Source organism: Adiantum capillus-veneris, chromosome 11, assembly GCF_014529385.1.
Source record: "Adiantum capillus-veneris isolate H3 chromosome 11, ASM1452938v2, whole genome shotgun sequence".
Classification (NCBI taxonomy): Eukaryota; Viridiplantae; Streptophyta; class Polypodiopsida; order Polypodiales; family Pteridaceae; genus Adiantum; species Adiantum capillus-veneris.
This window is the reverse complement of record NC_140941.1, coordinates 32,486,235-32,504,440: the sequence shown is the minus strand read 5'-3', so window position 1 is coordinate 32,504,440 and position 18,206 is coordinate 32,486,235. Positions and strand designations below refer to the sequence as shown.

The 18,206-nt window shown below is 48.7% G+C and overlaps 1 protein-coding gene across 6 annotated transcripts in view; it reads right to left on the bottom strand.

The window, feature by feature from the left end:
• Positions 1-18,206, bottom strand: part of LOC147447076 (uncharacterized) — a 186,405-nt gene that overhangs the window by 60,365 nt on the left and 107,834 nt on the right. For all 6 annotated transcript variants that reach the window (XR_015189588.1, XM_086522983.1, XM_086522982.1 and 3 more), the window contains one exon: positions 12,141-12,200. Coding sequence is in view for 5 of the 6 variants with exons in the window: in XM_086522983.1 (XP_086379109.1) it covers positions 12,141-12,200 (60 nt within the window). In the remaining variant the exon portion in view is untranslated. The remainder of the gene's footprint in view (positions 1-12,140; positions 12,201-18,206) is intronic.

Sequence of the window (18,206 nt, the reverse complement as noted above, 5' to 3'; positions counted from 1 at the left end):
AAGGTATGCAACTACGACCTACCTGAACATGCACGTCTTGCTAGAGGCTCACAGAGTGCCACGCTAGGTCCTAAGCCAAACTACGACTAACGCAAGACTGTAGTAGTAGCTTATCCATGTGGCTCTAGTGCAATGCACACGTGACACGCGCACATGCACACACACACCTCTAGGATTAATTTACTAGAGGGAAACCTCAAGACGAGGAAAACCCACACAAATGAACAGATACAAAAGTGTGAACACAGAAGTGTTCATCTGCCAAAACAAGCTAAAAGCAATCATAAGAAAGGCGATGCATGTCTGAAGTGACATCACCCACTTCCAAGGAAAAACATAAGGATTGCCTAAGGGAAAGCTTGAAAAACTGAAAATGATCTACATCAGCACGAGAGAACATGCAACTGTTGCGTTGACGCCACAGGGTCCAATAGGCCGAAAATCTGACCCACATAAAGAAAACTGCAAATTGTTGTGAAGAAGGTGGGAGAATGCCGCAAGCCCAAACCTTTTGTGAAAAACCATGGAGGGGAATCAAAGCCGCATGCCGTTGCTATGCCACGAAGAAACTCTCTAGTGACGGATCAATCCCATAGGAGATGGTTGACAGTCTCCTCTGCAACCGAACAACGAACACAATGGGAGGAGCAGATTTGACGTACATTGAGAAAAGCACCCATTGGAAGGACTCCAACCAAGCATCGCCAAAGAAACAATCGCTCCTTTAAACGAAAATGGCTCTTCCAAAGGGCAGCAAGCACTTTCTTCCACCAAGTATCAGACTTATGCATTGACCATAATGCATTACAATGATCAGCAATCCAGGGTTGAGGTAGAAGAAGAGCATAAACCTTACTAGTAGACATGGCTTTGAAAGGCATGTCTCGGAGACACCAATCAGACACGCGATCCCCAGCAACCAAAGGCGGAACAGGCAGAAAGCCAACCAGCATGAGCTGAAGCTGTCTCCAGAACTGACGGTAATGCATGCCCAACCCAAACGAGTAGCAACAAAGGAAAACTGAAAAGTGTACCTTGCGTCATCAACAACATCACCAACAACTCGCAAACCACGACAGGAGAGAAAGTAGGCCTGACGGGGCGAGCGGTCAACCAAAGCAGGAGAGAATACCCAACTCCAATGGAGACTCTCTAATCGAAGTAAATTCCCATACTGATGCTAACGAACGGACCATGATAAACGCATAGTAACATCCATCCAATAAAAAATCAAACTGGAGGTGATAGGGCATCTGGGAACGTGCCCTTCCATCCTACCAAACACAACTTCCCAAGAAGATGGTTTCCAATGACCAAAGGAGGAAGTAACAACATGCCAACACAAGGAGGCAAGCATAAGGGCCCATGGCTGAGTTTGTTGCACAAGAGTCGGCAACAACATAGCTTTCCAGGCAAGAACATGCCGGCGCAAGTCCAAGATAGTGAGACCACCATATCGCTTTGGAGTGCAAAGTTTCTCCATTGACATCAAACGCAAGCCTTTTTTATGAGCATGAGTGCGCCACAGATGAGATAAAATAAATGACATAAGTGACGTGAGACAATGTCGAGGCCAGTACAACAACGGCAAATAAAACTGAACATAAGCCATCATGATACTCTGAACAATTCGCAACCGAACATGCAGTGGCCAAGTGGACAATTTCCAGTAATGCAATTTGACGTTCAAACGTTGCATGACCCAATCCATTTTTTGAGTATGGGTAACATTCCAACCAATAGGGTACCCCAAGTGCCTTACAATCACATTCGGAGGAACAATCTCTCCCGGCCACAGCAAATCATGCCAATCACAAGAAGTCAGTGGTGGTAGAAACTTCGATTTGCGAAAATTGACTCGAAGACCCGCTGCAAGCCCATACATATCCAAAGCTTCCATGATCACTCGAACATCAGCTTGACAATTACAAGGCATAAACAACGAGTCATCGGCATAAGCCTGGCCGACGAAGCTGCGACCCGATAATAACTGCAAGCCATGAAGACAACCAGTGGAAGTCATGGTCCAGATGCATCAACAAAGGATGTGTGGCAATAGCATACAACAATGCACTAAGGGGATATCCTTGTCTAACTGAGCAACCAAGGGGCCAAGAGTCTATCAGCTCACCATCAAGGATCTCCGAAGACGAACTGCAAGCATACAAGAAATAAACGATATTGACAAATTTAGGACCAAACCCAAGACAACATATCATGGTTGCAATGTAGTCCCACTACACAGTATCAAAAGCCTTTTCAATATCAACCTGCATGACAAGCACATCCTGCTACGTGTACTTTGTGTATTCCATGCCAATCATCACATTAGCCAAGTTGTCATTAATTTGCCGACATGGTATGAAACCATATTGAGCTTGATGTATTCCTACAAAAAGGTGATCCTTAATTCTGTTCACCAACAACTTAGCCAAAATCTTATACACGCCAGGCATCAGAGTAATTGGTCTCCAGTGCGAGAAGTGCTCACAAAGTGCCTGTTTGGGCAACAATTTAAGCACGCCCTCTTTCCAAGAAACCGGAAAATCTTGTTTTTCCCATACTGCATTCATCATGAAAAGCAAGGGCTCTTTCAAAGTCTCCCAAAAAGAGATGAAAAACTCCACAATAAGCCCATCCCAGCCGGGAGATCACCAACGGCCCAATGAAAGCAACGCACTGTGCAATTCAGAATCACTGCAAGGTTCCTCAAGGAAAAGTGCATCCTGATAAGAAATGATCGGGCGAAGATGAGAGAGCAGCAACAGTCGAGCTTGATGCACCGCTAACGATTCTTGAGGCGGAGCAGCAAAAACCTGTGTAATGCAAGACCATGGCGTCAGAAAGTTCCTGTTTAGAGGATGTCCAAGCACCTGAAGGAGTCTTTATACGCTTGATGCTCTGAGAAAGTCTTGTGTGATGCAAATGCTTGAAAAATTGCTTCGAAGCACATCCTTTATCCACAAAAGCCCGTTGACAAGCCCGTGTTTTCCATTTTTCAAGCTTCCGTTTATCATAAAGTTGTATGCATACACGGGCTTCACACAACTCCTATAATTCATAGTCAGATAAAGGCCACGAATTAGCCAATTTTTGCAAATGTTGACATGCCTGTTTAGCATCCATAACTTTGCCGCAAGTCCAATGCAAATATTCTTTGCCATAATCCTGAATATCACATTGCACTCGCACAATAAATTGAAACCACGCAGCATCAAGATCAAGATGCATGTGAACCATCAAGGGGGGAACAAGTCCAACAATCATATCTCGAAAAGCGTCATGGGTAAGATAGGCATTATTAATATGCAGCAGACACTTCCGAGAAAGAGGTTTATCACGAAGCAATTGCCCAAAGTACAAATTCAATATCACAAGGTGATGATCGGACATCTGCAAGCAATAGTCCATTTTCATATCACATGTAAAGTCATCATACTACTGCCTGTGGAGAACATACCATCTATCTAGACGTGCACGATACGAGCTATGAGCAACATGCTGAAAGGTGAGACCCGTGCTGTCCTGATGAAGAGAACGCCACAAGTCAAACATCTGCGCAGAAACCAAAAGATGATCCCATGCTTGTCTCTCCACAAGCAACATATGAGAATTGCTTGTGGTGCTATCACCCACATCAGGAGTATTATTAAAATCACCACAAAGAAGTGCATTGGAGGTCCATGGATAAGAAGAGATATCTCGCCATAAGGCAGCCCTTGCCCAGAAGTTGCATATGCATACAAACCTCCAATTTCATAAATATGACCATTCAACAAGCATTGTCCTTGTACTTGGATGGCCAGGAGGCCAACCTTCACAGGTGTGAGCAGCCGCTAGACACCTTTTGTTGTGCATCTGGCTCACTGATCAACTGGAGAAAGACAGTTGCTTTCTCGGTTAGTAGTGCTCCTTTGCCCGATTGGATGCCAGGTGAGGGTTTCAGGTGGATTCCCCCAGGGATTGCAGTTCGGTACTTGGGCTGTCAAATTGGTTTGGACTTGTCTCCCGAGCAGCAGATTGCTCCCCTCCTCCTGTCTATCAAGAGAAAGTTGCTACATTGGAGCTCCGCACGACTTTCTTTGGCCGGCAGAATTGTAGTGGCCAACCAGGTGTTGTTGGCCACTATGCGGTACATCACTTCTTGCTGGATCTTCTCGAGTTCTTGTATCAGCCAGGTAGAGGGGTTGATCAGGAACTTCCTTTGGTCAGGGTGTGACACTCAGATAGCCCAGGCCAAAGTGGCTTGGCAAGTCATCACTCTTCCTTGTTCACAGGGAGGCCTTGGGATCATAGACCCAGCACAGGAGAGCAGAGCAGAGCCCTTCTTGGGAAGTTCATCGTCAGAGGCCTTCTTCCAGGAGAGGAGCCCTAGAAGGAGTTCTTGCTGTAGCGGCTTCGTGCTAGGGTGCCTCAGGCACGAGGCCCTTGGCGACCTTCGACCAAATGGATCTTCACAGAGATGCGCAGAGTTGGTTTGAGCATGACTGAAGGACCACTTCACTATGAGTTTGCTTCGATCTTCAGAGCATTTGCGGCGAGGCTTGGAGCAGCGGTAGCCTACTTGCACGGAAGAGCGTCTGCAACAGCCCCTTGTTTGGAACCCCATGGTTACCACTCAGAGAGGCCACTTGGTTGATAGTCGGCCACATGTTTCCTGGGGTCCCATGGCAGCGGGTCCAGCACGCTCTTTCGGTGACTAGTTACAATTTTCAGGCTTGTCAGAGGAGCTGCAGGGCTTTCAGCTTTAGGGCATGAGAGGGGTGCAGAGCATGTGCCACGACATCTCAGAGGCAGTACCCACTGAGTGGCTCACACCTCTCGAGCCAACAGCGCCCAGATGGACGGGAGCCTTCACGCGACTGGAGGTTCTCATCTCAGTTCGGGCTTGCTCAGAGACTGTTCCCTCCCTATTTTTCGACTTGCAGAGTGAGGGACGCTTACAGCGAGTTGCAGTAGAGGCCCCGCAGGTGGCAGAGTGCTGTTTTCAAAGGATCCGAGTGGTGGGCATCTGTGGGAGGACTTGTGTCATCGATCCTGACCCAGTAGCTCTTGAGTCTGGACATTGGAGACTGTGGGCTTGGGAGTGCTGTCCACTGGCACGAGTATAGTGGGATCTTGGAGAGTGGCTTTGGAGGAACCCTTTCTCTTCATCAGACCACGTAGGTGTCCCTTTCTTTCAGTACACTGTCCCATTGGGACGTCACATACTAGCAGCACAGAGAGAGGCTCGCCTTGCTACAGCACCTCATTGGCAGGAGGAGGGTCTCACAACTGAGTTCTTGGCAGCTTTTTGGGAGAGGTTGTGGAACTCTAGACAGCCGAGGTGAGTCACTTTGTTTCAGTGGCTAGTCGCACACAGAGCTACAGCAGTTGGGAGCTGGCTTGTGCACAGTGGTCTCTCGGCCGCATGTGCACCTTGTGACCATCTTGTGGAGAGTCAGTGTCACTGTCTTTGGGACTGTCCTTTGGCACAGCAAGTGTGGTTTCGTGTTCTTTGGCTGATGCCTGCTCTTTCCACGGCTTGGCAGTACACTTGGGGGGCAGCTGCTTGGTCCACTCTCACGGGCCCGGCACTTCAGTTTGAGCTATCTTCCACTAGCAGAATGATAGTCATGCATGGGAGGCGACCTACACTCAAGCCTGACACGGAGCTTACTCCACAAGAGTGGTGCAGTCAGAGAGAGGAGTGTTGGGAGCTCATCAGTGGTCTGATACTCTGGTTCATCTGGCGGGCCGGGTGCTTCCGCATCTTTGAGGCTTGCCCTGTACCACTAGCAGAGACTGTTTGCGATCTTTGGCTAGAGCTGATCCACACTCTCAGAGGACAGCTCGAGAGAGTCCAGGGCAGCTCCGACCGCATGTGGGAGCGCAGAGAGGCATTCCTTCGACTTTGGCGTCCTGGGCCTTTCTTCACCATGGTCTTGGGTGTACTCTGATGGCACTACCGTCCACCTGTGTGGCTTTTTCCTCCTCCCATTTCTTGATTTGGCCTCATGGTATATATGGTGTTTTCTCATTGAGAGAGTCTCCCCATCATGGTTGTTGTAGCCCTCTCTCGAAGAGGTGGTTGTAGCTCTATGGGCAGTTTCATTAACTAATAGAAGGATCTTTTTCTCGAAAAAAAAAACAAGCATTGCACAATCATCCAACGACCCCTCAGATCATTCATCACCAGAATTGGCTGTAGCTCATGCCTAACCAATATCATTACTCCAGAGTAATGATGCAAACCAGCATACGCAATCCAATAACCCGCAAAATAAGAGCACTGGCCAGCAAAGTCGTGCTGATTATGTTCTTGCAATACAAGGATAAGCTCTACATGTATTTACATAGTGCCAGGTTAAGCGCCATTTATTAAGCTTACATAATCCACGCACATTATATGAGATGCATTTAATGCGATCCTGCATAAGATATCATATGTACAAAGGCAAGAGAAGAGGAGGAACTACGTAGACGTGCCCATGTGCACGTCTTCTTCCACCACATTTGCGCAAGAGACAACAGGTTGATTCAATGCGGAACAATTGTGCGCAGGGTTCAGATGCGAGGTAGAGGCCTCACCAATGAGTACATCTTTATAAGAATGCATTGCTTTTCCCATGCATCAATCAACGTACGATTATCATTACATGGAAGTTGCTTAAACGATGCATTCTTATTCGCATTTGCAGATGGAACATAATTACGAGAAGAGAAGGGTGTGCGAATCTTCACCGTCTTTTTGGGCGTCACCCAAGCCCCAATCGCTAGACCCTACATCTTTCTCGTTCACAGCATTACCATTACCCGGAGCTGTAGACTGTAGAGACTTGGCTTTTCCTTTTTCCACATTAGGAGCTACATTAACAACCAAACTTCCATTTTGCTTAGACTCACTGAGAGTTTTGCTTGTAGAAACAGGAGAAGGAGACGGAACTGCCGAAGGGGGTGGTTGGAGAACGGGTTCAGGACATTCAGAATGCATCTGCCCAAACTTACCACAACGGAAACATGAATTTGCAAACTTGCCCCATTTAAGTTTAAACGGACGCTTGCCCACCCACGGATCCCCCAAATCAACCATGATGCCTTCTGGTGTAGGTTTGTCAGTGTCCCATAAAATACAAAACCTGTTGGTATTCACATCCATCTTTGGAGGACAAATCACTTTCCCAAGTTGTGGAGCCAATAGTGGCAAAAAGTGTCTCCAAGTTCGGGGGAAATCTACAATTTCCACCCACAGAGGACATTTATGACGAATAAGACTTTGATAGTCCTTTGTCAATGCCCATGGCAGAACATGGGTCGTCTGTGTGCCAAAAAACAATGAAGACATTTCCAATAACAAGTTTTTGGCTTCAGTATCTGCCAAAAGGACTTCGTAAAAGCCACGAGCACCAAAATAGACACCTCGGACCACCTGGCGTTTGAGCAAAAAATCAACCCATTGCCCATCATCCTGCGCAGTAGGCATTTTCCCCAGAAAAACAAAATAACTACATTCATTGCATATTGTGCAACCGGGTACATGAGTTCCTGCACAGGAATACGAACTTCGAGAACAGGTGGTTGTGCATTCCAGGCTTTCCGAGCCTCCTCAAAGTCTTCATACAAACAGGCTTTGATCTCAGACGAGGCCTCCGAGAAACTTCCCATGGCTTTCCGATGCTTAAACACACACAAAGAGTTGAACATAAAGCAAGAACACCTTACTGTAGTAGCGAGCACCCAAAAAAACCAGCAGATTGTTTTTTTTATCACTTTTTTGTTTTATCAAATTTCTCTGTACAAAACCAGCAGCAGTTGTACAAAAGCCTTTCGCTGCTCCACCAAGACTGAGTACAGAAACCTACACTGAGTATGCTTAGAACACCCTTTAAGAAAAAAAGAGTCACTGAAAAAACCCCTTCTGCAGAGTCAGCAAAAACTGTCGCATAGCTAAAGCAGGTAGCGCCCAATCACATCAGCCCTGCTGGGTACAAAGAAGCCCAACAAGCAGTCACAGGGCACAAACTGCAGCACGCTCTGGGTCACCTGTTTGCAGCGCACAGACAAACACAGCAAAACACGCAGAGAAAGTTGCTCGCGAACTCTCTCAGACTTGCTCGCGAACTCCCTCAGACCTGCTCGTGCTCTCCTTCTTGACTCGGACCTGCTCGTGCTGTCCTTCTTGACTCGGACCTGCTCGCGAACTCACAAACACAGCTGCTCACGAACTGCTTGAGAACGACAGACTTTCACACACACCTTCCTGCTCGACACACACACACACACACACACACACACACACACACACAGAATGAAATAAAATGAGTTATTAACGTCTTCAAAAAGGTCAAAAGTGACCTACAAATGGTGAATCTTATACAATATTTGTGTAAAAGACTGAAAACTGAAACTGAACTGAGCTAAAGTGAAATGAAATGGAATGAAATGAAAGGCTGAATGATGGAATCAAGATCCTATCCTATGATATCCAACATCGTTCGTTGGCGAAGCTCATCAATGTCCTCCTCAGTGAGTACTCTGACTGGGTGTCTCCCATGTCGTGTCACAATAGTCCGAACCCTCTGATGCAGCTTCCACCGATGTCTCGATCACCCTCGTAATCGTGGGCGTCTGGATCTCCCAAGCTCAGTGGCCCTGCCAGTCAGTGTACCCTTGGTACAGGTGGACTTTGAAGTCTACTGTGATGCCTGCTCATCTAAATGCCACGTATGTAGTCTGAAGAAATCAGCGCTCTCCCTCTGTGAGTGTCTCCTACTGTCTGGTCTTTTCAAGAGACTCCTATGTCTGCGCAGCTCCAATAAAAATAGCCCAAGGCATCTTTGATCTTGATATCTCATAACTTTGGCCAGTGGTCCAAAACCCTCTCTGAATAGGCACTGGAAACGGCCTCGTATCTCATAGTAGATTAGGCAGTGGCATATGTGATGTAACTCTGTCTCTGGCTCTATATGGCATAACTGACAAATCCCAGCCTTTGCTGGTAATCCTCTAAATCTATCAGCCTCAATCTCTAATGATGTGATGATGTGTGCATCTATCCAATAACACATCGTAATCCATTGGATAGATGAGTGTCCATGTAGGCGGTGTTGGGAAACAAGCAAACTGAAACACCTCTATAGTGGTGTCACCCAAGAGCGTTGAAAGAGAACTACAAGACACCAAAAGCTTTGCAAAATCCTTTTGAAACACCACAAGTTCAATAAAAGTAGACCCTTGAGAATTTACTAGCCGTCGCCCACCCAAGAGACCATGTCACATAGGAGCAAAACCCTGTCAAAGCACGGATTTACAGCACACGCCGACCAATGCATATGAAGACAAGAGCCTCTCCTTTCACAATCAAACATCACAAACCCACAACTTCAATAGCAATTCCACAATTCATAGATACATGCCCTCCGAATCTGTCTACACACAATTTGCCACTAGCCTGCCATAGCCGTAACCCTGCAGAGAACTAGTCGTAACCTGAAGAGCACAACTCCAATTGGGGCACTCTAAAGCTTGGAAAAAAGATTGAAAAATGACTGGCGAGAAAGCTGAAGATGACCAAAATTGATACCATACGCCGCCATGAGCAAAATTGACGCGAACAGAAAGCTTTCCCAGCACGACTACACGTAGAGAAGGCTAGTCAGGGCAAAAAACTACATCCAAAAGCACCAAGGAGACGCAACGAGCTAAAACCTGCAAATTTCTGATGTTTGGCTGAGCCTTTTTTCGTTTGTACATGAGTTTTAGTTATATACAAGTCTCACTTCAAAAAACTCACTCACAGGCAGTTACAGTAGCCCGACAGTTGTCACTAGACTAGCGACTTGCAGTGCATGTACATGTACTTGCTAAAGCAAGCTAAAAAACCCACAAAAAGAAATCCCACACACGCTTTCGACATCGGGCGTCATGTGCATATGTACAAATTTACAAAAAACGGGGTGTCAAAAATGTGCCCAATAGCGGGTCTGGTCATAAAACCATCCTTTGTAAGCTCAAAGAGATGCTCTGTAAAAAGCCATCTTCGTGCCAAGCACACGCATAGACTGTATCCATAACCTCCTAGAGTCTAACTGAATCAAGTCCTGTCTGATGAGCAGAGTGATCTCGGTCCATGTGAGAGACAAGGAGGGTGTGTCCAGCAAATACTGGAAAGGGGGTAATCTATCGACGTCAAAAACATACAGCTTGAACCAAGCTGTCATCTGTGCATACCAACAAGAGGTGTCTCCCTGTGAGGCAAAATGTCGAGAAGACTCCAAAGCTAGATGGGCATATCTGTCTCTAGGGAGATCACAGATATTGTGTATAAAAGAAACGGATCTGTAAGTGCCTCGATGACCAGTGGGGGAGCAGCGAGCTCTACGGATAATCTCATGCGGTAGAGAGGCCTTGGCCCTAATCATCCGAGAAATCATAGAGAACAGAGGCCTCTCCATGCACTTCCATCCATCAGTACTGCCAGCTCGGCCATGGCGGTCCACTGATGGCCCCCAATATCTGCACCCCATAAAGCATAGCTGATGTGACCAAAGTGTCGAAAAGCCATAGTTTCGTTGGAGGTTCCTGAAACTGAACCTGCGAACACATCCTCTCCGTCTTCCCTAAAGCCGCATATGCTGTCGTTAGCCTAGTCTCTGCTGCTCTCCTCAAAGAAAACACTGGGCCACTAAAGAACACACCAAGGTAAGTGTATGCATCTGTATACTCCACCATCTCCTGACTATATGCAAAGGTAGGTGCAGATCGCCTAACCGACTGTGGTGTGGTGTTGAACACCATAACCTTGTTCTTGCCAAGGTTCACCGATAAGCCGCTATCACTAGCAAATGTGTGCAATGTATCCAAATGTTGCTGCATTTTCTCTCGTGAATCTGAGATCAATACAATATCATCTGCATATAATAGCAATGAGCTCCAAGTCCCTGCTAACTGTGCTCCTCTGTCGCCTCCCCTCTCAATGTAATCAGAAACCTCATCCACATACATACCAAATAAGGTAGGGGAGAGTGGACAACCCTGTTTCACCCCAATAATGGAGTGAAAAAGCTCAGACACCCCCTTGGGAGTGCCGACCTGACCCACAATTGTCTTGTACAGGGCCATGATCCCCAATGCAGCTCAAGAAATCTCTCTGAATAGGCAGTGGAAGCGACCCCGGATCTGCTAGTACACTGTGCACTGACATATATAATGCAACTCTGTCTCTCACTCTACATGGCATAGGTGGCATATCCTGCTAGCTGCTGGTATCCCTATGAATCTACCAGTCTCAATCTCAAGCTGGTGTGAAGATGTCCGTATCTGACCGATGGCACACCATAACCCATGAGATAGATGTCTATCCATATAGCTGGGTCGATCACAAACCCATGCCCGTGAGTTGAAGAAGATGCTCTCTATAGAAAGCCATCTTCGTGCCCAACTCTTGTGTCATTTCTATCCATGTCCTCCTAGTGTCCAATTGAGTCAGAACCTGGCGAATGAGTCTTGTAATCTTCTACCGTGTAAGAGACAGTGATGGTGCATCAAGGGAGTACTAGAAGGGAGGCAAGCTGTCCATGCTGAAGACATGTATCTAGAACCCTGATGACATCTGTGCATACCAGTATGATGTATCCCTCCTAGCTACCTAGACAGGTTATGGACAGGTTTTGCAAAGAAGTTAACACGCCAGCTGACCATAGCCACCATCTGGTAGGGTAACATGTGACCACCTACAAGGCTGTGCCTCCCATATCACCGGGCCTCACCCCTTGGGTGACCTTGCTCAAGCCTAGCCTCAAGGCTTTCCATTATCACCCTGCCAATGGTGGTGATCCCATACAAAACAGGGTTTGACCTCTTTTGCGGGTTACCAGTCACCCTGGCTGCATTCACACTAATGTCCTCAGGGACACTAGTCGCTCTCCTATGACATGGACATGCAAGCCTATGACAAGATCTGGATACCCATCCGTTGGGACTTCAGGCATGTGCACTGTAGTTCTCCCATCCAAGCACAAATTCAAAATAAGCAGTCAAGATCGATTGCTTTCGAAGACAGAAATCATCGTCTCAAAATATTGTAAGAACGAAAAGCGATAAGAGTACCTTGCATACATCCTTGTTATCAGATAGATAGAATGGAAAAAGGTTTTGATTACCTTTGTAAATATATGTCTCGCTTCCAATAAGTTGTTCGAGAACATTAACGCCAACCCTTCCTGTACTTCCAAAGGTAGAAGAATAGTTAAGCCCATGCTTTAGCTTTTTCATCCAGTCAAATTCTTAAAAACAGCACTATCCTTTGCCAAAAACAACTTGCATGTGTACCATCCAATTGCAAGTCAAGAATCTATCTAAGAAAGAGCATTTGTGCCTCTAATAAGGAATGTGATATCTGAGATGATTGATTTGGACTAAGATGGCACACTGCTAAGCTGGTTTAATAAGCCATTTCACGATTATAACGGCTTAAGCACACCGAACTTGGAATTGTCAAAATAATACAACCAAATTCCAACGAATTATAAATCCTCAAAACTATTCCAATTATTTTGATATCAAATGTGGAATTACATCAAATGGGCTTCCTCATGCATGATCAAGCTATTTAATGGATCATGAAATCCTAAAAACGCATTTACTTTCCGACGGTCAATGATTCTTCTTCTTTGTTGCCAATCTGTAGAGAGAATAAGAAAGTTCTCTCTACCACTTGCATTAAAATTTAAAGATAAAGAGATGTTAAAATCATTAGCTATATTGAATCCAAAAGCTCAATTTGTTAAGCATGCTTGTCAACGGTGCAGACATAGAACATTTAAATTTTGATCTGAGCAACAGACTAAATGAAATACCACGAGCTACAAACATTGAATGAAGCAACACACAACCAAAATAACCCAATCTCGAAAACTTGACAAAATGCATGCTTAATTTCACAAGTTCTCCAAACATAAGTAAAAGGTCATCAGTTTGATTGGAGCTCGCTGCTCGCTGCCCGCCTTCGCTATCGCCCAGCCCCCCGCCCTTCTCTCTTCACGCATCCTTTCCCTGCCCTCGCCCGCTCCCTGCTACGCGCTGCCATTGAGCGCTGCTGGCTGCCCGCTGCCCACTGCTGTTGCGGGCTGCAGGGTGCCCACTGCCAGCTGCCGCTCGTGCCCGCCTCATCCTCCCCTTCCCCCACCATTTCCCCCCCTGCGCGTGCCCCTTCCCCCGCTCCATCCGTCTCGCCCTATCCCCCGGAGTCATGCCCTCGGCTCGCAGGCAGGCTGTTATCTTCAGCTTCCTGGTGAGCGCCTCGTCGCAACGCCCTCCTCGATTCAGCAACAGACACAGAATGGCGGCTTCTGCTCCACCTCAGAGGAACTCCACAGAAGCCCCCTCGCCTGACACCGTGGAGCCGACCCTTCGACTTGCTCTTTCGCCAGAAGAGCAAGCGAGCTTGATGGCCGCAGTGGAGCGTTTGCAAGCCACTTCGGTTATCTGTAAAATCATTGGCACTCGGCCCAGTCGGGGCAAAGTTCGAGATTTACTGTAGGCCCCTCTTCTCTCCGATGTGGGCAAGATTACAGATGTCCAGATCCACGGGAGAGGGTACTACCAGGTCGTTCGAGTCTGCAGACATGGCGACCAAAGTGATCTCGATGAGCCAGCTCGGCATCAGAGGAGCTCGAGCTTACTTTCAACCGTAGCATCACGGTTTCGACCCTACTACAGACGTGCTCGAGGAGGAGGTAGACTTGCCGATTTCGGTTTGCTTTCCAGGCCTGAGGTGAGAGTACCATCCCCTCCTACAAAGGATTGGTTCCATGTTCGGGACAGTTTTGGAGTCTCCACGCACGGCAGCTTCAGTTGTGGCCAAGGCCGCAGGTATACCTACTGTGCGGGTTCTTGTTCGTGACACACTCCCTCCCCAAGGTGGTACTGCTGCCTAGGGTGAGTGGCGGCTGGATTACACAGAGTGTGGAGTATTCGGGTCTCCCGAACCAATGTTTCATTTGCAGGCAGATGGGCCATATGGCAAAGGCCTGTCCTCGCAGGAGACCTCCACCCAGAGCGCATGCGCAGCCGCCCAAGGCTGAGCATGCCAAGCAGCCAGGTACACAAGATACACAGGCTGGTACTTCAACAGAGACTAGTGACGAGCCACTTGATGGTTGGCAGCAGGTGCCTGGCAGCCGCTGTCATGGGAGAGCTCACCCCACTGCTCCTCCTGGTGGCCGACTTGCTACAGCTCAGCACCACTGGGTTCCAATGGGAACCATTTCGACCCCCTTCAGCAGGACCTGCCTGAGGAGGCCCCGTCCACTTCCGTTTCTCCACCACCGCTGCCTCCTCCCTCAGTCGCTGCCGCCCCGCCTCCCCTGCCTCCTTTCCCCCCCCCCCCCCCCCCCAACCTCCACCTTCACCCCCCGCCCCTCCCCTCTCCTTGATGGGGCCCACAGCCTCGTCTCTGGACCCCTCCGCCACTCCTCCTCAGACACAGGGTACTGGCCACGCTTCTGCAGCGAGGCGTTCTCTTGCTAGTGCTTTCGCTACGAGCCGTGTGGCTCGTGAGGGACAGCCCCACTTGAGGCCGCCTTTTTTGGTGCTCACTTCTCCCTTTGCAGCGATCCCCAGTGGTCTGACCAACTTCGACATTCGCAGACGCTAGGATTTCTTCGATTACAGCTTCACTCGGTTTCTGGGTGATTCCTCTTCCGACTTGGAGGAGGCCAGCTTTCGAGTCCACGTCCTCTTTCTTGCAGCTAGAGGCAGTGAGGCCCTCGACACAGCGGTGGGTTTCTCCTTTCCGTTGTGTGGTAGGAATACCACAGAGTGGACCCAGCACACAGTCCTGGACTGGCTCCAGACACACGCTATTGAGTTCTCACATCACACAGGGGACTTAGCAGTCACAAATTTGGTACAAACACTTTGGCCTCTTGCCAAGTTCAGCGTGACACCTCCAGACGTAGTAGGTTGCAGGCGTATTGTGGTACACTTGTTTGCTGACACTCAATGCCCTTCGTGTTATGTTTTTGTGCATGAGGATTCTTGGACAGAGGATGTAGCCCTTCGGGCGGCACTCTACTTGGGCCTGGGGGGGACAGTCACTTCTTGCGCGCTTGTCTAGAGGTCGTTCGGATGCGGATTACTCCCCATCCAAACCGGCCTCAAAGATAGCGAGGTTGACTATTGTTGCAACATCTGTTTTCTCTCACTGACTCCATGAAGATCATCTCATGGAATGTGCAGGGATTAGGAGGACCCCAGTTTCAGTGACAGAGGGGTCGGCTGCGTCAGGAGCTGCAGAGATGCCTTGTGGGTGGTGAGATTGACATTCTAATGATGCAGGAGCATCATCTTTGTGAGAGCCGCATTCGGCGTTGTGGTCAGATTTTGTGTGGTCGCTATGAGACTTTTTGGTCAGCTGCTTTTGGACCTGGAGGCATCCAGGGTGGGGTATGTATGACTATTGCGGAGTCTCTACAGCAGGCCATTGTGGGCAAAGGGATGATTGTGCCAGGCAGGGCTCAGTGGATCGCTATGCAGGTTCAAGGTTGCCTTGTGGGCTACCTGAACATATATGCACCCAATGTGGCGAGTGCACGAGCAGAGTTTTGGTCATAGATTGCTGAGTCTCTGCCGCAAGCAAAGCAATGGTACATTGGGGGTGACTTCAACATGTTGGAGGACCCCTCTGACAGGATTAGTGGTAGCCACGCTACTATGCAGGGAGTTGAGCTGGCAGCTTGGGAGAGGTTGGGTTTCGGATGTGTGGCAGCACTCTAGCTTTGTGAGGCCCCTAGACAGCCTGGCCTTCTCTCGTTCGGACCGCAGAGTGGGAGGAGTGAATCTATCGCGGATAGATCGCTTCTCTACTAGTGACTTTTTCTGTGACTCGGGTGGGATAGTTGGCATCCTGGCAGGGACTTCCTTCTCGGGACCATGCACCAGTGATCCTCACAGTGACAAATAGGCAGAGGCGGGGGAGAACGATGCTACGCATCCCTGAGAGGGTCTTGCTGGACTCTGCACTCAGAGAGCGAGTAGAGGCTCTTTGGACAGAGAGCTTGGACATGCAGGATTCTCCTGCTGACAGAGTCGCCTCAGGACTAGCTCAGCTTAGTCGTTTCTTTCTCCAGGAGTCCTTGACTCGCCTGACTGCAACAAGAGAGGAGGAGCAGTGTCTCAGACGGGGCGTTGCTTCCTTGCAAGATGCAGGAGAAGCATCCAGACAATCCTTGGTTGGAGGAGCAGTTACAGTAGGCTCGCCAAAAGCTTGGTAGCACAGAGGAGCGGCGCCATGAGTTTGCTTTTCACCGACAGGCATCTCAGTGGACGCAGGTGGGTGACAGAGTGACTGGTGCATTCTTCGAGGCAGTCAGACCTCGGCATACGCATGCAAAGGTCAGTCAGTTGAAGAGGCCCGACGGGTAAGTTGCTTCTGAGCCAGAGGACATGCATGCAGTTGCTACTGACTTTTACCATGAGTTACTATCTACAGAACCTCAGTCAGAGAGTCAGGATGCATGCAGGGAGCAGGTGTGGGCGCAGATGCCTTGCCTTGTGATTGAGAAGATGCGCCAGAGACTTGAGCTTCCACTTCAGCTTCAGGAGTTGCACACGGCTCTTAGTGCACTCCCCCGTGGTAGTTGTCCACGTGAGGATGGCTTGACTCCTACTTTTTTCTTGGAGTACTGGGACTTGCTTGGCCCTAATCTCTGTAGTGCTTTCCAGTACATCTTGCACACAGGAGAGATGCCTAACAACATGAGTGAGGGTCTGATCTACCTCATTCCAAAGGAGGGTGGCTCCTTGGATGAGATTCGACTGTGGCGCCCGATCACCATCCTCAACTCAGCCTACAAAATTCTTGCCAAGGCTCTGAGTTTGAGGATCCATCCACTTCTAGAGAGCCTTATACATGGGACCCAAACTGGTTTTGTCAAGGAGCGTAGTATCCTTGACAACATCTTTACTTTTTGGGAGGCTTCTGTCCTAGTGAGGCTTCGTGGTGAGAATCCGGTGATTCTTCTTCTCGATTTTGAGAAGGCCTACGATAGAGTTGACTTGGACTTTCTGGAGGGCACTCAACGCAGGATGGGCTTCTCAGATGCTTGGATCAGAGGGGTGTCAGCTTTGTACAGACGAGCACACAGTCAGGTACTTTTGTCAGGAGGTAGAGGCGATCGTTTCATGCTCACAAGTTCGGTCAGACAAGGCTGCCCTCTTGCCCCCTTCCTCTTTTTGTTCTATGTGGAGGCGATGAGCAGGTTCTTGGTGTCACAGCAGGTTGGTTTGCAGGGCTTAGCACTTCCTATTCGGGGAGATGAGCTTCTGGACGCTGAGTTTGCTGACGACTCAGCTTTGTACTTGATGGCCAGGAGGCCACCCTTCACAGGTGTAAGCAGACTCTTGAGACCTTCTGTTCTGCATCTGGTGCACTGATCAACTAGAGAAAGACAGTGGCTTTTTCGGTTGGTAGTGCTCATGTGCCCGATTGGATGCCAGGAGAGGGTTTTAGGTGGATTCCCCCACGCACTGCAGTTTGGTACTTGGGCTATCAGGTTGGTCTGGACTTGTCCCCCGAGCAGCAGATTACTCCCCTCCTGTCTATCAGGAGGAAGTTGTTACACTGGAGCTCAGCATGACTTTCTTTGGCTGGCAGAGTAGTAGTGGCCAACCAGGTGTTGTTGGCGACTATGTGGTACATCACTTCTTGCTGGATCTTCTCGAGTTCTTGTATCAGCCAGGTAGAGAAGCTGATCAGGAACTTCCTTTGGTCAGGACGTGACACTCACATAGCCCGAGCCAAAGTGGCTTGGTAGTTCATCTCTCTTCCTTGTTCACAAGGAGGGCTTGGGATCATTGATCCAGCACAGCAGAGTAGAGCCCTTCTTGGGAAGTTCATAGTCAGAGGACTTCTTCCACGTGAGGAGCCCCGGAAGGAGTTCTTTCTACAACGGCTTCGTGCTAGGGTGCCTCAGGCTGGAGGCCCCTGGCGACCTTCGACCAAATGGATCTTCATAGAGATGCGTAGAGTTGGTTTGAGCAGGAGACTGGAGGACCGCTTCGCTGTGAGTTTGCTTCGATCTTGGGAGCACTTGCGGCGAGGCCTGGAGCAGCGCCAGCCTACTTGCACGGAGGAGCACCTACGAAAGCCCCTTGTTTGGAACCCCATGGTTAGCACTCAGAGAGGCCACTTGGTTGGTAGTCGGCCTCATGTTTCCTGGGGTCCC